This window comes from Canis lupus, chromosome 16, assembly GCF_011100685.1.
Source record: "Canis lupus familiaris isolate Mischka breed German Shepherd chromosome 16, alternate assembly UU_Cfam_GSD_1.0, whole genome shotgun sequence".
In the NCBI taxonomy this organism is placed as follows: domain Eukaryota; kingdom Metazoa; phylum Chordata; class Mammalia; order Carnivora; family Canidae; genus Canis; species Canis lupus.
In genome coordinates, this window is record NC_049237.1 from 39,665,579 (window position 1) to 39,691,027 (window position 25,449).

A 25,449-nucleotide genomic window follows, 5' to 3' on the forward strand; every position below is an offset into this window, starting at 1 on the left:
AGCCTCTGATTCCTAACTTTAAAGACACAAGAAGGGTAATTTGTGCTTGCTTGAATAATTGTGGCCGTATGTAACTTCACCATTTCTTTTAATTTTTCTAAAGTAGATAGAAAACCTCATGTAGGACACATTTTTAGATATATAAACCTTGTTTAATCTACAGTAAAAGTCTTTTCACTAACATTCTCTCATGAGTGTACAGTGGGATTTTCCAGAATTTATATGATGTGTGATATCATAACAGATTAAATGTAGAAACAGTATGAGTATACAGCTGTCTTTTATTAAGGCAGATATTACGAAGATTGGCAAAAATGTAAAACAATATCACTATTTTCACTAATGCTTTAAAAAATAAAAATGTTATTTATGTTAACAAGCAATGGACTTACTATTATTTTGAAATAACTCGTTTAAATTTTTCTCAATTTTAATTTATAATATGACAAACACTGATATATACAGCCCACATATACAAAAGTCCTTTTGGTCCTGAATGATTTTCAAGAGTGTAAAAAGAGTGACAATATATCAATAAAATGTCCAATTTATTGGACAAAGAACTCAGAGTTCATGATGGATTGGAAGATTCTGTGAAGACATCTTGGAGAAACACAAACTTGTGCTGAGTCTTAAATGACACAGAAAGATTTGAGCATTGTAGAATGGAAAGAAGTCAAAAAGAACAAAGACACAAATGCCAATCACCAAGTGATGAAGGTAGAAAAATTAGATAAGTTTGGCTGTAATGAGAAAGCAAGTAGTAGCTCCTGAGATGGAGGCCTCTATTGGGTTCAGTGCTTAGCATGGCCCCTACTTAAGACTTAATCTCCGCCTCCTTCTGCTCCCCCCACCCCTTCGAGCACACTCTCTCTCTCAAATAAACAAGTAACTAACTAACTAACTAACTAACTAACTAAATAAATAAATAAATAAATCTTTAAAAAGAAATTGCTGATTCACACATTAACTCCTTTCTATATGAAGCACGAATGCTCCTGAAGTTTGCTTTATTCTCAGTTGGAAAGGTATCATACACAATTACTAAGCATTGCTACTGATCAACAGCTTCAATATCATTGGACAAAATAAATCCCTGACTTGGAATGCTTTTTCTCTTATTCTTTAAATGTTTCGTATGCATCATTATCTTCTTCCTATCCTGTATTTATTGATATACAATTCTAATGAGTAAACTGATATTTTTTTAGCAATGAAATCAAAGTAGATTAAACACCATTAACTAATAAACTGGAGTACTAATTTTAAAGCTTCCTGGTTTTAGCCCAGAGTAATATCCTTTAACATATTTCTTAATAACTAATTTAGTCCTTGGAATAAACAATGAACTTTTGCAGGAAACCAATAGAATTTGTCATAATTCTACCAATATAACTTAATTACTGAATGTAATTCCAGTTAAAAACTTCATGTTAATATGAAAGAAATCCATGCTTAGCTCAGCATTTGTGTTTTTTTTTTTTAAAGAATTTTCTTTATTTATTTATTTAGAGAGGGCACACACTGAACAGGGAGAAGGGCAGAGGGATAGGGAGAGACAAAATCTCAAGCAGACTCTACAGTGAGTGGAGAGCCCGACATAAGGCCTCATGACTGAGATCACTACCTGAGCCCAAATCAAGAGTTGGTCATTTAACCAACTGAGCCACCCACATAACCCAGCATTTGTGATTTCTTTAAAGAAAACTATGCAAAACAAAAACAAAACAAAACAAAAAACTATGCAACATTTCTTTCCTTAAAAATGACAAGGTTAAAATGAACATTTATTCAATGAAATACAATTATTGGCATATGAATACAAGCATAGAAGTTGCCTTATTTGGTGAGTTTAGGAGATAAATTAGGAAGAAAGTCATGTATTTGGAGATTCAATCTATTTTTGCTCATTAATTTTAAAAGTTCAATTCAGCTTTTTATATGTCCAAAAGAACAGGAAATTGAAAGGAAATAAAACATAAGTTAACTTGGTCATTGTATCTAAGAAATTATAGCATTTTAAAACTATGAGAACCACAAATGAAAATAACACTGTTAAGTATTCTGCAGCAAACTCACATGTGTCCAAGCTCAAATGTTTGGCATAATAAAGATAGTGAAACTATCTCTTAAGCTCAACTGCTTTCATAATTTCTTTTCCAATGTTTTCCTGGCTCTGTAGAACACTTTTTTGATTATTTTAGAATCTCAGAGATACTCTCTACACATTCCTGTGACCCCCTTGGATTCTTTTCTCTTTCTAAAACCTTGCTACAGATTGCTTAAATTAAATAGCTTCAATCATTTGTCCATGTCCGTACCTGGCTTCGATATATAATTTCATTAAGATAAGTTGAATTTTCTTAGTGAGTCTAGAAAGCTCTGGAATCATCCTGCCAAAAAGCAGCCAGATTTTGGACTTTGACTTCACAGCATCTGATACATAAGAATTTTAAAAAATAATGCCTTTTCCCTTGCTCCCCAATTACTAGAGTGGGCCCCCAATTACTAGCCAATGAACAGTCCTTTGAAACGATATTTCTTGGTGCTAACATGTGCTCCACTGACCTTTCAGATACATGGAGCATGCTGAACAAATAAGTGAAAGGCTGTTTGAGTTAACCATATGTTCAACATAATGAAATATGTTGAGGGTTGTTTCTGAAAATATCCCAAACATGGGTTTTGAATGTAATTGTGCAGGTACATGCTCTTTAGAACTATAATTTGTTTGGTAAATCTTTTACTAGACTCTTCCTTAATTCTGTGTTTCAAATATGAATTTGTATTGATTTTAATAGAAATTCTAGGGCAGAAATTGAACAATAATTAAAAGATCACGTGCAATGAATTTTTATAAATGCAGCTAGGTTCTATGAATAAAGGAAAATGTTTTAGTTAATGCCACGGGAAGTGGTATTAGTTGAAGTTTAGCAATATTTATAAAAATAATCTAAATTCTGTTGATTACATAGACATAATGCTTCAAGGCTCCCGTTACTTATTAAGATAAAGTTTAAAATAATTGAATATAATTTATAATAATATACAAAATTACTTTTATTTTGGAATATCTCTAGGAAACACACTAATTATAAAAAAACTTATTTTAAGTAGTCAATTGTTTGCAAATTACTAAAATTATTTAGATATATCTAATAAATGAATATATTTAGAAAAACGAGAAAAGGCAATTAGGATTACATATTAGTGCCTGATATTTTTAACCATCAGGGTTTTTTACTGTGTTTCTTGGAGCTCTAGGGTTTTTCCCTTTACATTTTCCTCTGTATATTCCATAAAAGCATCTGTATAATAGTTATGGGTTAAAATTTTTTTGATGCTCCTGTATTACATCATATGTGGTACTAGGAGGTGAGGCTGAAATGTAAGGTCAGTTCCTTGTACTTTCATTCCCGTCACCCCCTTCCCCCCTCTGCCAGTCTATTCACCACACAGCAGCTTGAGACACAGATATGTCACTGACTGCCTCATCCCTCCAATGGAAACATGCTAAATATATATATATATGTTTCTTAGAAATGGACTATCCTCTCATATCTGTCTTTCCCTTACTCCTGTTTTGACCCTAGTATCTGGTAGAAAGAAGAATTAATGTCTGGAGTCAGTTAAATATTTATTGAATACCTACACCCACAATGGGAGTTGATGTATAGCATTTACAATGTGTCAGGTACTCTTCTGAACACGTGGCATGTATCCCCTTCTTTCACCTTCAAGGTGTTATTACTATCTTCATTTTACAATAACTGAGGAACAGAGAGGTGATGTAATCTGCCTACAGACATGTGGTTAGTTAAGTGATAGAGTCCTGCTCCACAGCCCATGCTCCCAAATAGTCGGCTTTGTATAGTGCTGGTGTAGGGCGTACACACTGGTGTAGGGAATACAAAGATAAATACAGCTCCAAGTGCTTACTGTTCAGTGGGAAAGAAGCAAACATATGTTCAATGTGATGGTAAATGATGATAACACCAGCAAATATTAATGAAGAGTTCATATATTCTGAGCTTTCTAATAATTTTCTTGTATCTATTGGTTAACTTGATCCTCACAAGAATTCTATGTTTTTTTGTTTCTGAGGGTTTTTTTTGATTAGGAAATTAAGATAATTTTGCCTAAAATGAGAAAGAGCCAATCTGTTCCTGGACTATAGTCAGCCTGGAGCTGATCTGGCTCTAACAGGCCTTGGTATTTCTCTGCTGAATATAAAAGAATTCCGGGGATCCCTGAGTGGCTCAGCGGTTTAGCGCCTGCCTTCGGCCCAGGGCGTGATTCTGGAGTCCTGGGATCGAGTCCCAAGTCGGGCTCTCTGCATGGAGCCTGCTTCTCCCTCCTCCTGTGTCTCTGCCATTATCAATCTCTCTCTCTATGTCTATCATAAATAAATAAATAAATAAATAAATAAATAAATAAATAAATAAATAAATCTATCTTAAAAAAAAAAAGAATTCCACTGAATTCCACTGTGACCATGACAGAGTGAGACAAATATGAGTCTCTTCCATAATCTTGTCTGACACAAGAGCACTGCATAAACCACAAAAATGACCAAACATCCACCTCTCTCAGCTAATATAAGTGACTGTTACTTTTCTGATCGATTTTATATTTAATTTTATTTTTTTCCTTTCATCTTCTAGGCAAAAATTATTAAGATACCCTTCCATGGAATTTCTCCTGCTCATGACAGTTCTGAGTCCAGAACAGAACCACACGTCCTCGAATCTTCCCCAAAAGATTAGAAACAAATCTAAATGCTGTAACATTTCCATTCAAACACTCTCTTACTTAGATTCCCCGTAACTCTTCATGGAATGAGGAAGGAACATTTGCAATCAGCCAATAAACCCAGCACAGTCTGACTTTGGCTGTGTTGTGTAGATAATAAAAGAAACAGAGATTCCACCAAGGCTTAGCTGAGACTCTCACTGTTGGACCAGAACTTTAGACTCAGTAATAATGTCCTAGAAATCTCTGTTTAAGTGTTCAAAATGTCACTCTGGCCACAGGTGGGAGGTAAGTTTTACTCTGAGCTGAGCTCTAATTAATAGTTCATCATGATTTTTTTGCCCTGGGCTTTTGTCTTCTTAGGAATAAGTTCTTTTGGGTTTTTTTGGTCATATGATGGGTTTATATTGCATTTTTGGTGAATTGCTCTTTTGCCTTGTGGTATTGACTTCTGAGGTTTGCCGATTTCGTCTATACAAAGAACAGTCTATGATGGGGGTCTGGACATAGATCTGGTGAGTCTGGAAGTCTATCCTTAGGCCATTGCTGAGGGAGAGGGGAGTTCAGAAAGGCATCCTCAGACTGATGTTCTTAGGGTAGAGGTTGCTTTAGGCCAGCATTTCAGAACCTTGTAAGGGGTCCTCCCAGTTTTGTAAGAAATGATTTGTTCAGAGTCACATGCCCATAGTCAGTTTTGTCTGGCCCCCAATCAGCACAGGTTCTCCAAGCACCAACCTTACTAACCACTAGAGTTCTCATGGGGTCTTCTCTGTCTGAAACTACAGATCTTTCTGGCCAAACCCCTGTTTCCTTTTTTTTTTTTTTTCTAAGTATAATGCATACTTATCCTCCAACTGGTAGTATTTTGCAGAGGCAATTTGGAATTGCAGTGACCACTGGGGGAAACATTTGATTTTATTTGATTTTATTTATTTATTTTTTAATTTTTATAATAAATTTATTTTTTATTGGTGTTCAATTTGCCAACATACAGAATAACACCCAGTGCTCATCCCGTCAAGTGCCCCCCTCAGTGCCCGCCACCCATTCACCCCCATCCCCCGCCCTCCTCCCCTTCTACCACCCCTAGTTCGTTTCCCAGAGTTAGGAGTCTTTATGTTCTGTCTCCATTTCTGATATTTCCCACACACTTGATTTTAGCAGGACAATCATCCAGTAGCTATCTTAGAACAAAAGGAGAAGAAATACTCATGAGAAGATTGTTTTGTGTACAAAAGAGAGATCACTTTATTTCATGTAGAAGACTCCTTTTCCATTTCAGCTCTATTCTTTGGGGTTCCAAAATCCCAGGCTTTTAAATTGTACAGCTTGAAAAAATTGCCAAGGACTTTCTCTTTTCTGTGTATATATGTCAAACTGGGTTTTCCTGCATCTAAACTTTGTCTCCTCCTTTGCAGATAGGACATAATTAGCTCTTTATAGTGACAATTTAATATTTGTTTGTAGTTGGCTTCTTTGAACTTCTAATTTTTCTATTTCTGCCTCTCTGTTTTCTAACGCTGGGAAATTTTAGAGTAATAGATAAGAAAAAATCACTCCTGGTTTATGTGCACTCTGGGAATATCTAGTGTAGACAAAGATTGAACGTTGTTTTTTTGAAGAAATAAAGACATTATTGTTATATTAACTTCAAAATTGTGGTGGCTGAAAGGTACATTGACTTAATAGCCTTCATTACTATAATTATGAGGTTTAAGAAAGACCTTGGTTCCCATATGAGAAAACTTCTGTCATTATTTAACGAGTCTATAAAATTTAGTTTACCAATAAAAATAACATCAGCCCAATATTTAAATATATACAAGATGAGGGTTAAATGCTGAGATAGAGCCCTTCATTTGGCTGTAGGCCCAGCAGGGAGTCTGCTTGAGATTCTCTCCTTCTCCCTCAGTCCTTCTCCCTGCTCATGCTCACATGCTCTCTCTTTCTTTCTCTAAAATAAATAAATAAATCTTTAAAAAAGTGGTAAAGTTTAATTTTATAAAATTCTTATAGTGCCTCCAATCACAAAGACTTAATATATTAACTAAGATTATCTTTCAGGCTCTTAAATAATTTTAAGAACTTATACTATGTAGGACAGTAGCAACTACTATAATAGACACTGTAGCTATTTAAATTTAAGTTAATTAAAATTAGATAAAGTAAATATTCAGTTCTTCAGTTGCATTAACCACAGTTCAAACGTCTAATAGTTACATATGGCCAGTGGTTACCATATGGGACAGCACTGATAAAGAAAACTTCCATAATCACAGAGTTCTATTGATAGGACTGCTTTAGACATATGATTAAGCAAACTAGTTGATAATCTTTGGGTGCTTGTATGATTTTTAAGTAAGAAACAAAAACAAAACCAAAAACACACCACTGATCACTAAAAGGATTCCGCACCACATTCCAGTGTGTGGCAGGGATTTTTCCACAGCACCAAACAATTTTCAGATGCCAGGTAGGTGTCATATAATTTAACTCAATTATGATACTTCCTACTAGGGGATAGTGTCAGATCCCATGAGTTCAGGCTCAGTCCTACAAGACTTCATCTTTTCCCCCACCATCTCACAAACTCCAGTCACAAGGCCAGGTTAACATTACCTGTTCTTCTGACCAACTGGCGCTAAATTGGAGATTTCAACAACTCCCTCCTTAAGTTTGATTAATTTGCTAGAGTGGCTCACAAAAGTCACAGAGACATTTCACTTACTAGATTACCAGTTTATTATAAAAGATTTAACTCAAGAACAGCTGGATGCAAAAGATGCTTGGGGTATTGTATAAAGAAAGGGACATGGAGCTTCCATGCCCTTTCTAACTACCATTTTCCCAGAATCTCCACATATTCACGAACTTAGAAGCTCTCTGAATCCACTCTTTTTGGGCTTTTACATCGGCATGATTGATTCAACCTCTATCCCCTCTCCCTTCCCTGGAGAGGAGGGGTTGGCCTGAAAGTTCCAACCCTTTAATCACATGGTTAATTCCTCCAGGCAACCAGCCCCCACCCTTAGGTGGAGTCCAAAAGTCACCTTATTAACATAATAAAAGACATCTTTATCACTTAAGTCACTTAGGAAATTTCAAGTGTTTTAAGGAGTTCTGTGCCAGAAATGGGGATAAAGGCCGGATATACATGTCTTATTATAAATCATAATATCACAATCACTAACATAATTTTAAATTTTGTAGAATAGCTATTGATGAGCAAAGTATACAAATGCATTTGAATTTATATATATATATATATGCATATATATTTATGCTTGGAAATAGATGTAAATAAGACAGTAACACTCGTAAAGAAAAGATAGCTAAATAGTTCTTGCTTTCTGTTTCTATTTTTCTCCTGTGCCTGGAGAGAAGAGTGGTTACTTTGGTTAAATTTGGTAATTAATACAAATGTTAGAGTGTTCTAGGCACTCCCATTACAAAGATATATAAATATTTATACAAAATAATGCATGTAATTTTCTGTTTATTAACACTTATTATAGTTTATCAATATGTTTATTATGATATATGCATTGTTTTATTTAATATACTAATAGGTTATATTTTAATGCTACAGTTAAAAGTTTTAATTTACAGATTTATTCTTTTTTTTCAGATTTCTTCATTTTTTTTTCTGTGAATGCCTAAATACATATATGGTAAGCTGTGTTAGTAAATCCTTTATTATAATATTATTTCAAGAATAGTATTCAGGAGGCCTAAAATTATAATTTTAATCTTTCTCTAAAATCACCATGTTATTTTATGACACGGCACATCACAGAGATGACATTTAAGTTGTGCACTGAAGAATGAGCAAGATTTTGAAGTATAAGGAGTGTAGACAAAGTCATTCTACGAAGATGCAACGGTAACAAAGGCAGGAGTGTGTAGAATGTGGTCTTCAAAACGGTTTGATCACATCCTTTCAAAAGAATTTAGAAGACTGGATATCCCTTTGTGCATCTTAAAGTAAACATCTAAAAGTCTTCATTATAAGCTTAAATGTTGCAAAGATTACAATTTTCACCAAGTTATATTGACATTAACAAAATAAAATTCACAGCATTCCTATAAATATTTATAAATATTTCCAAAGGAATGGAAATCAGAGCCATCATTATCCATTAAAAAACAAACTCACAAACAAGAAGGAACTCCTCTTTTTAACAATTGAATATTTTATATTATCTTTTTATCTTCCTGAACTTCTATTTCCATTATGCTGCCCCCAAGGGATTTGAAAATTATACTTTCTAAAAAATCATTATTTTTTTTAAGATTTAATTTTTTTTATGTTATCTCTACACCCAACATGGAACTTGAATTCACAACCCTGAGATCAAGAGTCACACACTCTTCTGACTGAACCAGCCAGGTGCCCTGAAATTATATATATATATATTTTTTTTTGATTGGCTGAAATTATATTTTTAATGAAACTTTTTATTAAAAAGTAAATTTTCTATTGAAATATAGTATATATATATAAATCACAAACTAATGTCTCAATAAATATGCACAAACAATATATACTTATATAATAACCACCAATCAAAACAAGAAATGGATCATGGACTATTTCTAGTACTCCAGAGCCCTCTTCGGCCCTCTTCCACTATCCTGACTTTTTACCTGAGATATTTAATACACCAACCAACTTCATGGTCAGATCATATATAAAAATAGAACTCTAGCCTATAACCTTCAGTATGTCTAGGAAACCAACCCCTTGTGTATAATAAACACCCCAGGGAGCCAGCCTGGACCTGTAGGAGGTCAGACTGCTATCTCTAGTCAATCCAGGAGTCCAAACAAGAACTTCTTTAACAACTGGTCCCAAACCAACTGGACTTGATTAAAAACTGACATCCACCTAATTTTTATTCCTGTTTCCAACTTAGGACCAACTACAGAAATTCAAATATGCAGCCCTAACCAATTACAGAGATGCCCTCCTTTTTTTTTTTTTTTTTAAGATTTTATTTATTTATTCATGACGGACAGAGAGAGAGAGGCAGAGACACAGGCAAAGGGAAAGGGAGAGAAGCAGGCTCCATGCAGGGAGCCCGACGTGGGACTCGGGCCCAGGTCTCCAGGATCACACCCCAGCCAAACCGCTGGGCCACCAGGGCTGCCCCAAGATGCCCTCCTTCTATTTAGCTCACCTACAGCTTCCTCCAAGCCATAACCTCCAATCGAGGGTTACCTGAGGCCTACCTTTTTTTCTACTATTACACTTTGCTATTCCTCCACCTGCCTTTAAGTCTGTCAAAACTAGGGACTCCTGGGTGGCTCATTGGTTGAGTGTCTGTCTTTGGCTCAGGGCATGATCCTGGAGTCCCCAGATCGAGTCCCTGGATTGAGTCCCACATCCAGCTCCCTGTGTGGAGCCTACTTCTCCCTCTGCCTATGTCTCTGCCTCTCTCTCTCTCTCTCTCTCTCTCTGTGTGTGTCTCTTGTGAATAAATAAATAAAATCTCTTAAAAAAAAAAGTCTGTCAAAACTCAAGTGGGAGTGGCTTACTCCCTTGTTATATGGTAAGCTAAGAAAAAATAGCCTCGGCCTGTTCTCATTTGGTTGGTCTTTATTTCCACAAACCCAAATATATTAGTTTTGTGTCTGGATCCTTATATTGTAAAATTCATTCATGTTATGTATAGAGGTCATCAGTTCATTTTTATTGATATATAGTATGACTGCATCACAAAATAATCTGTTTAACTGTTTATAGATATTTGGTCTCTTTCTAACTTTGGGCTTTTATGAATAAGGCTGTCACGCACATTCATATATGTCATTTTGTGAACATATGTCTCTTTGGAACTGCTGGGTCATAGATAGGTGTATTTAGTTTTAGTAGATACTGCTGCTTTGATAAAGTAGTTAAACCAATTTAACCTCCTACTGGCAGTGTAATCAGATAGAATTTTATCCTAATATATTTTTTATGCTTCAAAGTCTCTGCAAAAAAGAGTTGTATGGATTGAAATTTGATTTAAATAAGCCTCTGACCATGAGGCTATATTAAAATTTATCGTTTGCACTGAGTTATCATTAGTTATTAGTTGTACCCAATTGATCAAAATAACAACATATATTATGAATTTGAGAAAATAGTAGTAAACATGAAAAAGTGAAAAGCAGAAGTGTATTGGTAAAACATTACTTACAGAAATAAATAAGGTTTTAAAAAATGTGTTTGCAAGTCTGTGGATTAGTACTATTTATTGCTAGAATAAGATAATATACAGGAACATTTTATTTTTATTTTTTAACTTTGCTTATAGTAAGTATTAAAGAACTATGATCACAATAAGGAGACAGGAATAGGAGTTTATTATCACAATATCATCTAATTGTTTGAACTCCTTTTGAATAAATTGCATAGTGATCTATTCACAAAACAATTTTTAAATGATCTATAGCTGACAACTAGAGCCTGTCCTCTTTCAATACTATTGAAAGCAAAAAAATGGGGATAGAAGGGGAGAGACCTCTTTTCTTTTCTTAGCTAAGATAAAAGGCAATTGTCCTAACAAAGTCAGGCAAGAACAAATAAGATTAGCCTGTATCTTAGGCACTTCTTCCAAGTTCATCAATTTTAGGAAAGAACACAGGATTGTTGAGATTTTGGAAATGAATTTTGTGTGTGTGTATTTTTTGTTGGAGTTCAAAATATTTTTTAAAAGATTTTATTTATTTATTCATGAGAGACACAGAGAGAGTCAGAGACATAGGCAGAGGGAGAATCAGGCTCCACAGGACCCAAGGATCATGCCCTGAGCCGAAGACAGAGCCTTCAACCACTGAGCCACCCAGGTGTCCTGGGAGTGAGCTCTTTTAAAGCCATTTACCTATGTAGTCCTTGGGGTAAACTCCAGTTTGAAGTCTGTTATGTTACAGCAAAGGTAAAGGGTTTGACTTAGCTCCAAGTCATTATCCCAGATTGGACCTCCTTTGGAAACTAGGAGTCTGTGGACTAAAGACAGTGACATGCTTAGTGTTGTACTTTACTGTTAAACAGAGAATGGCTGGATTTGTTCATTCATGCATTAAAAAATTGCACTATTCTGTGTAGTGTGGACTCAAAGAAAACAGTCTCTACGTTCCTGGAGTTTACATTCCAATATGGGGAAAGACAAATAAATGCAAAAGTATAATGTCAGTTAGTGATAGATACTATAAAAAAGGAAAAACAGGGATTATTCTAGACAGTGTGGATGAAAGCCCTATCTTACCAAGCTTACATTTGAATCCTGCATAATCCTGCAATGAATCAATTGCATAATTTTAGGTAATGAGTGCTATATGAAAGTTAAGAGTGTGTGTGTGTGTGTGTGTGTGTGTGTGTGTGTGTGTGTGTGAAGAGTAAGGAGTTTAGTTTTTAGAAGGGGTTGTCTAAGAGATGAGACTAATGCAGGCAGGCTGGGCCTCAAGACCCAGAGAGGGACCAGCAGGACCAGCCCAGAGGGTCCTTGGCTAGGTGCAGCAGGATAGAAATCAAATGTGAGCCAATAGGAAGTGCAGCAGAGTTTATTGAAGATATATAGAGAGTACAGGTATAGACAGAGTGTTCAGAAGACTGGGAAAGCAAAGGAAAAAGAATCTCTGGGACCTGGGGTTTTTATTAACAATTGTAGTCTGGTGCATGTGTCCTCTCAGGTATCTAGAACTGGTCTGAACAAGCACAGGATCTAGATGTTCATCATAAGTCACTTATTCTCTGGAACCAGGAGATCTTGGTGTTGAAATGTCTAGTGTCATTCAAACAGACACATGATGGCCTTGCCTGGTCATTCTTAACCAGTCATTCCTGAAGTGTTATCTCTAAAGAAATCATTAACTCCTTATCCTTTACAAGGAGGACATACATTAAGGCATGTATGTGTGTTTGTGGATGCAGATCCTAGCAAAGAATAGAAAGTAGGAAAAGGAGCTAAAAAAACAATTTTTTCCCCCCATGGGTTCCCTTTCTGCTTCCCTATGGCAGGATGACATCTTAGAAGATCTGAATAAAGGGATAAGGTTTGCCATGTGAACATCTAGCTCTGTGAAAAAGGTGAAGAAACAACAGTGTGAAGAACAGAGGGAGTATGTTTGACATATTTAAGGAAAACAAAGAAACTAGCCTGGCTGGAGCAGAGTGAGAAAATGGAAAGTAGGAAAAAGGTAGCCAGGCACAAAGTAACGGTAGGGCCCTAAGAGTGAAAATGATTGCTTTGAATAATAGTGAAAGGGAATAGAAGGGAAGGGAGAAGAAATGGGCAGAAAGGGAGACAGAACATAAAGACACCTAACTCTGGGAAATGAACTAGGGGTGGTAGAAGGGGAGAAGGGCAGGGGGAGGGGGTGAATGGGTGACGGGCACTGAGGGGGGCACTTGATGGGATGGGCACTGGGTATTATTCTGTATGTTGGCAGATTGAACACCAATAAAAAATAAATTTATTATTAAAAAAAAGAAAATGATAGCTTTGTATGCTGAGGACAGAGAAAGTACTTTTTTTTTTTTTTTTTTTAAATTTATTTATGATAGTCACACAGAGAGAGAGAGAGAGGGAGGGAGAAGCAGGCTCCATGCACCAGGAGCCTGATGTGGGACTCGATCCTGGGTCTCCAGGATTGCACCCTGGGCTAAAGGCAGGCGCTAAACCACTGTGCCACTCAGGGATCCCCCAGAGAAAGTACTTTACACTGGTTTATGTATTAAAAGGATCACTCTGGCTCATTTACCAAGAACAGAATATAAGAAGGCAGGATTCAAAAGTCTTGGATTAGGCTAGTAGAGGAATTTGGTAAGACTGGAAGCAAGGGGAGAATGGACTAGGAATGATGTCCAATGCCTTTCTAATGAATGCTAGAGTAACAAAATGAAAAAAAAAGAAAACGATTTCTTAAGTCACTATAGAGGCTGAGTAACTTGGAAACCAAATATGGATGGCAGAATGGTTGGAGTGGATGGGCAGCTCGGAGGCTCTGAAAATTGGTAATGAGGAGGATGACGGTGTCATCAACCAGATCCAAGACCTGACCTTTACTGCTCATGGCCACCTACCTTTGTCCTACATTTTATTAAGCTCTTCCTTCTTCCTTATCTCTTAACTCTGGCAAATGGAAAGCAAAACCACCCCTCAAACACCAGCAACTGCCCTGACAAGACCTCCCGTCAGCCCAGACCACTCAGACCAGTTTGAGCATGAGTCCCTGACTTGCACCTGTGCAGATGGGCCACAGGGTGACCTTTAAAATGACCAGTAATTATCTTTATCTTATTATAATACTAAACCTCTGCCCTAGGAGGAGCACAAGCCTCATTTACATAATATACAATGCATGTATAGGCATGTTTCCTTAAGATGCATGTGTGACCCTATGCCCACATCTACATACGACGACAAGGATCCCCTTTTAAAATAATCCTCCTGACCCTGAATAAAAGGAACCCATCAGCCCTTGCTCAGAGAGTGAGGGCTTCAGAAGTTATTTCTTACAATCTCCGTATTTACTGAAAATAGTTTCCTATATGCAACAACTCACTTGGTAGTTTCCATCTGTGACTCAGCAAGGAGTGAACTCACATTGGTTCGGTTACAGTGGTACTATTAATTACAATAAAATAAAATAAGTTTGGAATACAAAGGAACAGATGGTGAATTTTGATTTTGTCGAGTGTATCTTGATATAGATGTTTAGTTGATATAGACCATAAATTTCTTCTTGTCTCCAGACAGATAAAAGTGGAGGTCACTTTCACAAGTCTCAAGGAAAAAGGAAAGGGCTAGTCTTTAGGTTGCAATTACTATGGGCACAAACATTCACATAATAGTGGGAAATCAAAAGCTTGGGAGATAGAGAAGAGAGATGTATTTGTAAATTCTTTTAAAAAAGGTGGCATAGCATAGTAAATGATAGTGGCTATTGAGCAAGACTGCCAAAGTTCAAATTCCTGGTATACCATTTTCTGGTTGTATGACATTGAGTTAGATCTCCTGGCCTAAGTTTCTTTTTATGAAAATTGTTACACGAGGATTTATCTGATAAGGGTGTTATGGAACAGGAGGTCTTAATCTGGAGTCCATGAAATTTGGGGGGATCTGGGAAACTTGAATTGACAGAAATTTAACCCTATTTCTATTAACCACTCATAAAGCTCTTTTTTTTTCTCCAATTATAAAGCAGAAAGCAAAGCATGGTAGTATTAGCAGTACATATGGTTTTGCTTTCTGTAAAAATTACAAATAATTTCATATTATAATATAGCAGTAGTAGATAGTTTAAAATATTGTTTATTATCATTGCTGTTTCAATATTATCACACTTATTAGAATTGCTGTTAGATACATTGCTAGGTTTCATATGATTGCAGAATTTATTTACAACCCTTATGCTACTTAATTGTTCAAGGATCCTATAATTCTGTGCTTCTTGATCAATCATAATTACATTGTAAAGTCTGAATGTTTATTTATTTTTTTAAGATTTAATTTATTTGAGGGAGAGAAAGAGTAGGGAGGACAGGTAGGGGAAGAGAGAGAGGGAAACAGACCCTCTGCTGAGCAGAGAGCCTGACACAGGGGAGATCATGACCTCATCTGAAAGTAGACTTTAACTAAGCCACCCAGGCGCCCCAAAGTCTGGATGTTTTTAGGTTGGCTCTTTTTTTTTTATTTTTTTAAAGATTTTATTTTTATTCATGAGACACACACACAGAGAAGCAGAGACAGAGGCAGAGGTAGAAGTAGGTGTCCCTCCCCCACCACCACGCAGGGAGCCTGATGAGAGACTCCTCCCAGGATATATCAGGACCTGAGCGGAAGGCAGACCCTCAACCACTGAGCCATCCAGGTGCCCCTACGTTGGTTCTTACATCTCCCTTTGCTTTCTAGCATTCCCCAAATACAAATGTTTGTTGAGCAGTTGAAAGGAGGTGACTTGTCTTAATTTTGATAATGGCATTTCATGTGATGCCTTTGTATCTTATGAATTTAGTTTTTTTTGCAGTTAGAAATACTGTTTTAAGACTGGGCCAATAGAGTTCATTAGACTATCAGAGGTTTTCATGATACAGGAGAATTCTTGAGGGAGAATCAATGCTACACTAGAACAGTAATGGAGGATCGTTGGAAGAAAGGCAGGCAGGGACAAGGGGCCCTGTCCTATGAGGAAACCACCCTTCAAAGCCTTTTCTGCCACGTGCAAGGAGCCCTCCACCCTTTCCCACGGGATAGGTAGATGACAAAAACCTGATTGGACGAAGGGGGCGTGGAGGGTTAATCAGATTAAAAGAGCTCCCCAACAAGCCCATAACCCCCCCCAGATCTGAACCCCAAATTGGCAACCCTCTTGGCTCCCCTCCCTTTCAGAGCTTTGTACTGTCCACAATTCAATAAACTTCGCTTTGCTCCCTCACCTCTTCATCCTTCCACTCAGCCTGACCAAGAACCCAAAACTGAAGGGAAAGAAATCCCCTAACACTACCTGGCCCCTAAAAGATGTTCAGTAAACCGTCTGCTTCCATTGTTCTTTCCGGCCTTTGCATTTTTGCATCCCCAAGCGTCGAGTACGGGGGCTCGGCCCTCGGGCAGAGGATCCCCTCCTCGGAGGCTGAATGAATGGGGGGGCGTGGCCTGAGGGCGGCTCCGCAGGCCCCTCCGCGAGACTGCACGGAGCAGGGGTGAAGTTGCAGGCGGCTACTACGCATGCACCGGGTTATATTCCGTGCATGAGGTTAGAGGCCTGGGAGGGCTCCGTACGTGGGCCACGGCTGGGGTTCCAAGAACGTCCCAACGGCACCAAGCCGTGATTGCCCCTCGGCCCGAGGGGCCAGGGCTTTACGAATCCCTTAGCAGGCTCCTGCATCATTGCAGAGGGCGAGCAGGTCCATCTGGGGCTCCAGGTGAGCAGGAGCTCACTCTGGCTGCACTTCAGCGGCCCCCGCACACTCCCGGGCCCTCGCACGGGGTCCGCAGCCGCCGCGCGCTCCCGGCCCGCGCCCGCGCCCGCGCCCTCGCCACGCCCACTTCCTGCCCCATCCCGGGCCTTCCCGGGTCCCCGCTCCTGCTGAACCGGATGCGCCGTCAGTTTCCTCCTCCGCGTCCTCCGCGGCCTCCGCTTCCCCGGCGAAGCCGCAGGCACCCGCACCCGCGAGGGCACAGGCAGGGGCGCCCGGCGGCTGTTCTGGCAGGAGTCGGACGCCGTAGGAGCTGGGCGCGCACGGTTACCGAGCGTGGAGGAGACACTGCCCTGCGGCGATGGGTGCCAGGGGCGCTCCTTCACGCCGGAGGCAGGCGGGGCGGCGGCTGCGCTACCTGCCCACCGGGAGCTTTCCCTTTCTCCTCCTCCTGCTGCTTCTCTGCATCCAGCTCGGGGGAGGACAGAAGAAGAAAGAGGTAGAATGAATCCCTCGGCCTTGCAAGTGGGCCGGGGCGGCCGGGGCGGGCTGGGGCGGGCCGGGGCGGGCCGGGGCGGGCCGGGGCGGGCCGGGGCGGCGGCGTTGCTAGGCAGCCGGGCCGCGTTGCTAGGCGACCGGGGCGTGGGCGGCGGCGGCGGAAGCGCTGCGGCGAGCGAGCGCGGGGCTTGGGAGGCCCGTGGGCCTGGCGGTCGCGGCTGTGGGGTCAGCCTGGCGTTTTCTCAAAAGCAGTAAAGCAGCCCCTTTTCACTGTGCGCCTGAGCCTCGCACACCTTGCAGACTCACGGCGGCTTTGACCCTCAGAGGCCGAGCTTTGTGCTCTTGAGTCCCTGAAAGGGGTGTGTTGGGTGCAAAAGCAACCTTTCCGGAGTATTTGCAAACCCCCGGAGGACTCTCTGGGTTTTACGTTCAGGTTCCCAGTTCCTTTCGTTATTCGTTTCAGGAAGCAGGGCAGCGTAGCAGAAATGCGTTTTTTTCGTAGTTTATATTCACAGTGACACATTTTTAGCATTTTTAAAGCTGTAGGTTTTTGTTTATGTTGAACTCCTAATGGTGAGAATAAACTCACATGGATTAAATTTGTTTGTGAAGCTCACCCGATTTCAATCTTAGTCCTCTAAGAACTTTAAGAGGGTTGAAGTCACTATGTTTAAAACAGTTATTTGTGATTTTAAGTTCTGCGCCTTTGCCTTGGATACTCAGTCTAGCAGCATCAGAAAAACAAAATTAGTGTGGAAATGGGAGTAGTGTTTGTAATCGTACAGTATTTTAGTAAGAGTATTGGCTTTCAATCAAGATAGTTCCCCTCCCCCCCCCCCCGTGAAGTATTCTACACCCGTGACTCAAAATCTAATTCGAGTTTAAAATAGTACCACAAGTTTCTTGATAGCTGGGTAGAGAGTGAAAAAACAGCTTCATGCTCAAGATGATGTTTCTCTTTACTTTTTGTCTGAAACATCTCTGAACTCAATAGTAACTTCTTCCCTTTAGCTTTTTAATTTTAAGGGTAAAGTAGGCCATATGAAATTCTTTGTAGAGATCTGGTAAGAGGTTTAGAGAAGGCCTGTTAAAACTGTATTTACAAATACATATAATATACATATTAATACATACATATAATTTAAAGGTATATTTTTTAGCGTTTGGTATTTATATACCACATTCCAAGAGTTTTAGGTGTCCAAAGTAGTTCTTGGAGAAGAGATTAAAAAAAAAATTTTTTTGTCCCTCCCCCTGCAGATGGCCACATTGGAGGGCAGTAAAAAATGCTGAGGAATTCCATGGAAGTTCTGATGTTTTACTTTTTAGATCACTGTTGGGGCACTTTGGTAGCTCAGGCCCTTGAGCATCCCACTTTTGATTTCAGTTTAGGTCATGATCTCAGGGTCTTGAGAGGAGCCTTGCCTGCTTAGTGCTCAACAGGGAGTTTGCTTGAGATTCTCTCCAGCCTTTTCTCTCTGCCTCTTCCCCCACCTTCCATCATGTTGATATAGTTTCTCTCTAAAAATAAATCTTAAAAAAAATAAAAAGGAAAGAAAATCACTGTGGTCACAGTAACTTTCAGTTGGAAGGAAAATCTGAAAAGCCTACATCTTCAAGGCATCTTAATATCCAATTATACACTACTTTTAACAGGTGAAAACATTTGTTAATTTAGTATAGTTAAAATGACATCTGTTCCATTAACATTTTTTATAAAAGATGTTTTAAATGAAAAATTAGGGAGAAAATTGTTAAGGATTAGAAAAAGGATGTCTTCCAGAACTGCTTTTATTAAACTGGAGAGTCTATTACTACTACGTGGTAGTATTGCAGAATATACATATTTAAGGAAAAGAGCAAAATAACAAATATTTGAAGTTTTAATGCTTTACTCAATGAGCACACATGTGGAATGTAGTATGTGAGAATAAACTCACTTAAGTTATACAAGTTTATTTGTGAAGTTCAGATCACTTGATTTCAATCTTAGTCCTTGATTTGGAGGGCTGTGGTGTCTTTCAATACTGGAAGAAAAACATTCTTTATTAGAAATATTGGAAAGTGGTTGGTCATCATTATGGTACATTTCTAGGTATTCCAGGGTTGTTTTGAACACGTTACTTCATTCTTTGCTGAGTTTAGAACCTGATGCCCAATGCAAAATTTGACACCATTGAACCAGCAAGTACAGCAGTTGGAACTTACTTTTTACTACAATAAATATTACTGTCATAAGTCCTAGAGGAGTTGACTTGGCATGAGTAGTGTATCCCTTCATATGGAGGAGGCCACACTGGCATCCTTAGTTGAATGTGGAACCAAGATTGGACATTAGTTGCTTTTAAGGAATAGTTACCGCCATAGGTTTTTGGGTCAGATGGTCCAGTTACAACTCAGTCACTATTTAATTGTATAAGATGCAAACCACTTCCCTGAGTTTTAACTTCTTTCTTTTAAAACACAGGTATAATACCTACATCTCAGAGTTGTCAGTGGGATTAAATAAGACTGTATATAAACTACTTAGTGCGGTGCTTTGAACATAAGCAGATGATCAATACTGGTAGCTATTATCATGTGTTCTTTAAATGAGAGCAGTAGACATGAGATCCTAAAATGTGATAAAATACTTGTCAAAATTTTTTTTTTTGCTAAAGAAACTGATTTTATCATTATTGTAAAATATTTACTAGAATAAATTGCCTATTATGAAATACTGAGTTCTAGACTTTTAACATTGTTTTAGAACTTCCCAGGAGGAGACTTTTGCAATGTGGAAGAATTGGTGGTATTCATGGGTGTGTGTGTCTATGTATATATTTTTGTATCTATTTCTTCGTAAAGACATTTAATTCATTAAAAAATAATTTTGTTATATTCTCTAAGAATATAATGGAAAGCAATAGATACATGAATAGGAAAATAATATAGTCACTTTCCTTAATTACATTGAATACAATCACTACACTAATTTTTGAATCCTCATGTAAAGTGATATGAATTTGTGAGTGACTGTAGTTTCTTGGTGGTATATCATTTACATATGTAGTACCTTTTTAAAATATTAACAGCTTCTGTATTTTTTATATTAACATCAGTTAATCAACTTCATTTAGAATTGTTTTGATATGTAATAACACCTAATAATATAAAAGGAGCACAAATTCTGTAATTTCCAGTGGATTTATTAACTTTGACATCATCAAATGAAGCTGTTGTAATAATTTATCTTTTAAATTAGTAGGCTATGACATATAGGTGACAATGAATATCGCAATTATGAAAAATTGAGCAGCTCATATTTTTGTGAAGTATTATGATCGCCCAAGTGAGATTTCTCAATTGCCTCTGAGATAACTTATGTATGTCACTAACGTTTTTAAGCACATTTTACACTGAGATGTGTATATCCAGTTATTTTTTTTTAGTGGCGTGGCTGTGAAATACTTTACTGTCTTAGCAAATGAAGAAGAGGGAGAGTATGGAAGTAAGCAGTGGATTTTACCTTTAAGGGAAGAACTTAAGTTGGAGAATAAGTTTGTAAATATATGAGCACAACTTTAAGAAATGCATAGTAATTATGTATTAATGTGTATACACATAGACCACAGATTATGGGATGTAGGTAGTTTCATCTAGGCTAGATTTTTATTTTTTTTAATTTTTTTTTGGACTCTAGGCTAGATTTTGTGTGCAGTAACTCCTTGGTGAGTAACTGGGAGTAACAGGTCTTACTCAGAATGGCCAGAACTGCTTGTCAAGTACTGTGAAGGTTCAGCTGCGACAGTTTCACAGATAGGGCAGATTGTGTGGAACTCCTGGGTCACAGGTGGACAGCTTATTACTCACAGCAGCCGATTTGCCAGAGTATCAGCATTTGTGCTGATGACGCAGGCTAAATGACCCCTACAGGTGTAGGCAGTTCTGTGGCAGGAGAAGAACCTTGAGCTTAAGGAGCTGCTCATCCTTTATAATGGGCCAGAAGCTTTTTTGACCTTTGACCTAGAGGGTGACATGAACTGGAAACAAACCTGCTCTTTATTCTGGAAGGACACTGTCTTCCAAGCCTTGTGTGCTATATACATCCTTGAAAAGGGGTCCAGAACAAAGTCAGTTTGCTTGCATGTTATGTAAAAATCTATGAAGAATTATCTCCTTAAGTAAGAGATAAAGAGCAACTTTGTCAATAGATAATTTTGGGATATTTTCCTTCATGTACCTACACCATCAGTATATTCAGTCCCATATATGTAGTGTGTTCTACATGGAAGATGCAGAGAAAGGGAACGAGCAGAATGTATAACCTGAGCCACAGATTTATAGTTGTTAATCTTCTGCCACATTTACTTTTGCGTTTTTTCAATATGCAGTGAGTTTGGATGAGTGTGATCTGTATGCCAGTGACTGACAGTTACTTTGGTGGTCTCCAGGGTTTATTTGGCAAGTCAGACTATCTTACGATTGCATTTTTCCATAAGATTCCCTCCTGGAACATCATGATAATTCCACCAAAATAGAAAATTTACCTTTGGGTTAGTATGGGAGTGGCTGTTGATCCCCTGCTAGAGAACAGATAGTTGAGGAACAAATATATATGTTATATAACATTGAGTACGTGTGTGAGAATGTGTGCCTGTGTGCGTGTGTTCATCATGCAATGAGGGGACCAAATACTGTTTATATAAGTATCTACTTTTTATTTTACCTATTAGGCAAGTTTTCTGCAGCTTCTCAAATTGAGCATATCTAAAGGGAAACTCCTAATCCTTCTCTCTGTGCATGTGTTTTCTCATGGCTGTTAACGGTGCTGTTTTATGGGGAACAAATTTTAACATACTAGAACCTCATTTTTTAAAGTAATTACTTGCCAGTATAATATGTCTTTGCAGCTCTTATCCTGTACTTTGCAGTGTATGGCTTTATGTACTTTCTTGAGTTGTACGTAAATTTAAGGAGAATATCTTGAAAACTAGGATTTCTCTCTTAATATAAGCTATGAAAAACATTTAGTTTGAATATTAAAATCTCAAAAATGACTCAAGACAATAGGTAATATAAATTTTTTTTTGTAGTAATTGCTATCTGTCTGTCTTCCCCGCTTGTTATCTGTTATCTGAACTTATGGAGTTCTTCAGTATCTATGATAAAAGTCTTAACATAGAAAAGTAGAATTCTGAAGCCATTTATGAGCTGAAAAAAGTTAATAAAAGGAAGGCTTTTATTAGTATGTTTATTGTTACAAAGTTTTGGTTGATCATGTAAAGATACCTAATTAGTTTGACATTTACAGATGAAAAAGAAATTTTTTTCTACTTCATGTTACCGCGAGAACTCAACTATCTTTAATGAAAAGGATCACTTGAGTATAGGTTGAATAAATTGTAATACTGATTTTATTAAATGGACCTCTTTTGTTTATTTCAGAAGTGTATTCTTAGAGATAGCTTAACATTGTCAACGTCATTTGACACAACTTTTGGAAATATATTAATTCAGAGTTGTCAGTGCTTGGAAAACAAACCATTGGGAAATTAGTTCATATGAGTATTGTGGTAAAACTTAGGGTACAGAATTCATTATAAATTGTGGAATTTGTTCACTATTCATATTAAATATTAAGTTGAGATACTTTAGGATAGATAACTCATTGAATTAAACTTGGAAGTTGGAAATAAGTCGAATTATCTTAGAAAATGAAAAAAGTAACATGACTTAATTAGCCTTGTAATTGCTGTAACTCTGGACTCCTTGTTATGTGCTAATAAACAATATTGTTTAAGACATTTTGAATTGAATTTTCATATTTTTTATTTGAAAGCATTCTGCTGAGGAAAGTTATTTTGGATTAAGAGTTTTACCCATGATTGTTATTTACCCAACTTGTAAGTTTACAGCCTTATTCCAAAGATTTCTTTCTTTCTATACTGTGAATAGTAACTTAACAATTACCTAGCTATATGACCTGCTTTGTGAATTAGATAATAAATATTAAAGGTTATTTTATATATATATATATATATATATATATATATATATATCTCCTTTGTCTTTGAATATTAATGGTCATTATTACAAGTCTGCATATGTTTTGGTGTTCTTGATCCCAGGACTCCAGGATCACTCCCTGGGCCGTAGGCAGGTGCTAAACCGCTGAGCCACCCAGGGATCCCTGTTTCGGTGTTTTTGAAAGTGAATTTTTCCATGTGTTCCTTATAGGAAAGAAATTGGAAATTTATCACATGTCTTAAAAGCCCAAGAAAGAAGAGAATGAATAAATTATGCCTTAGATATATTTAGGAAAGAAATTGGAAATTTATTACATGTCTTAAAAGCCCAAGAAAGAAGAGAATGAATAAATTATGCCTTAGATATATTTACTGAATGCTATATTCTACGTGAATGCTTTTAAAAAAGTACCTCTTTTGCTTTTTTGTATGTAATAGATTGCTACATATTTTCATTTTAAGGACTACCTAATAAAACAGAGGAAGACACCTTTGTTTTGCAAGTGGTCATATTTAATATGATTTTTTGGTTTACATTTGAGTTGAAAATTAAGCGAAAGAAAAGTTGGGACCCTCCCCCCTCTAAGGATGAGGGTATTGTGCAATGCTGATTGTAGCATTTTTTTTTTTTTTTTTTTTTTTTTAAGCATTGGAGCTTTCAAAGTGAATAAAAGATTTTTCTCATGCTCAGGAAAGTGAAGTGATGTGCTGTGTCTTGCTATTGTTTCCTGTACATTTTCCTCTTAGAGACTTTATGGGAAGAAAGAGTGGCTGAAAAAGAAAAAAAAAGAGTTGGCTGAGTTAAGGTGTAATACTAACATAATGGTACTCTAATTAAATTTAGCTTCCTCTTGATGGATACATGAGCCACATGCTTTGATGTTGGAGCATATTCCAAATTATAAAGGGATTATGACTCCAAGGGGGAGTCATAACCATAGATTTTTTTTAAAATTTTTTTATTTATTTATGATAGTCACAGAGAGAGAGAGAGAGAGGCAGAGACATAGGCAGAGGGAGAAACAGGCTCCATGCACCGGGAGCCCGACGTGGGATTCGATCCCGGGTCTCCAGGATCGCGCCTGGGCCAAAGGCAGGCGCCAAACCTCTGCGCCACCCAGGGTTCCCCATAACCATAGATTTTTTTACAGAAAATATTGCAGGGCAGCCCTGGTGGCCCAGCGGTTTAGCGCTGCCTGAAGCCGGGGGTGTGATCCTGGAGTCCCCAGATCGAGTCCCACATTGGGCTCCCTGCATGGAGCCTGCTTCTCCCTCTGCCTGTGTCTCTGCCTCTCTCTCTCTCTGTCTCCATGAATAAATAAATAAAGTCTTTAAAAAAATAATTATAAAAAAAAGGAAATATTTGCATTATGAAGTGGTAGAGTAGGAGTTTCAGGTTTAGGATAAATAACAAGGTTGGGACTAGAAGTTAGGTTTCCTGACACTAGAGTTTATATTTCCATATGCCCATGCTCAGTTATGCTGTCAGAGTTGCCCCCCCCCCACCTTCACTACTTTTATTATACTATATTTTCTGCTGTCTTTTCATAGCTGATGTTTAACTTAATAACTTCCTCTTCATGGATATTTGTTTTTTAAAAGCCTAATATGTAAAAATTTGGCAAGTAAAGCCTGTTAATGCTGCTTAGATTCCCTTGAGAACATAATTTATAAAATTAAGCCATCTGTTTCTTAGGAACCTGTTTAAATAAATGAAGTTAGGCTACGGTAAACCTTGGTCACAAGAATCAGAACTCTAAAATGGCACAGAACTCAAACCAGTGCCTCCTGTAATCCCTAATACTAAGTCAGGTGTGCTCACAGATCTATTTGCCAAAGCCAGAAATCCCGGGCACATTTCACTTGGTCTCAGACCTTTACTTGTGAATTTTTGGACACTCCTTCCCCCACCCCAGCTAAAGCTATCCTGAAACTTCTCTTACCTGATGCTATCTTTGAGGAGTACTGTTTGCATACTGTTTAAATGCCCCAGGGTGCCATCCCAAGGTTCTTTGTGTGCTACTAGTGCTTTTCCTGAGTGAGCCTGTGTCTGACTTTGTTTTGTTCTTTCTCCACTCTTACATGCTTCCCTTATGTGACAGCTTAAGTCACTTACCTGCGCTGCCCCATTTTGGATGAGGAACTCCTCTGTGCTCACACGAATGGATCTTTGTGCTTATTTCTTTATAACACTTAATGTGAATTGTTGTCTGTCACCTGTCATTCCTATTATTCTACAAGCCTTTGATGAGGCTTGTTTTTTTTTTTTTCTTCATTTCTGCACTC

The 25,449-nt window shown here is 37.8% G+C and overlaps 1 protein-coding gene across 4 annotated transcripts in view; it reads left to right on the top strand.

Moving 5' to 3' along the window:
* Positions 1–25,449, top strand: part of TUSC3 (tumor suppressor candidate 3) — a 281,955-nt gene that overhangs the window by 47,227 nt on the left and 209,279 nt on the right. For 2 of the 4 annotated variants that reach the window (XR_005371577.1, XM_038560232.1), the window contains exon 1: positions 16,824–17,156. The exons of 1 other annotated variant lie outside the window; for it this stretch is intronic. Coding sequence is in view for 2 of the 3 variants with exons in the window: in XM_038560232.1 (XP_038416160.1) it covers positions 17,019–17,156 (138 nt within the window). In the remaining variant the exon portion in view is untranslated. Of the gene's footprint in view, positions 1–16,823; positions 17,157–25,449 lie in introns of those variants that run through there. One more of the 4 variants, XM_038560233.1, reaches the window with a different exon arrangement.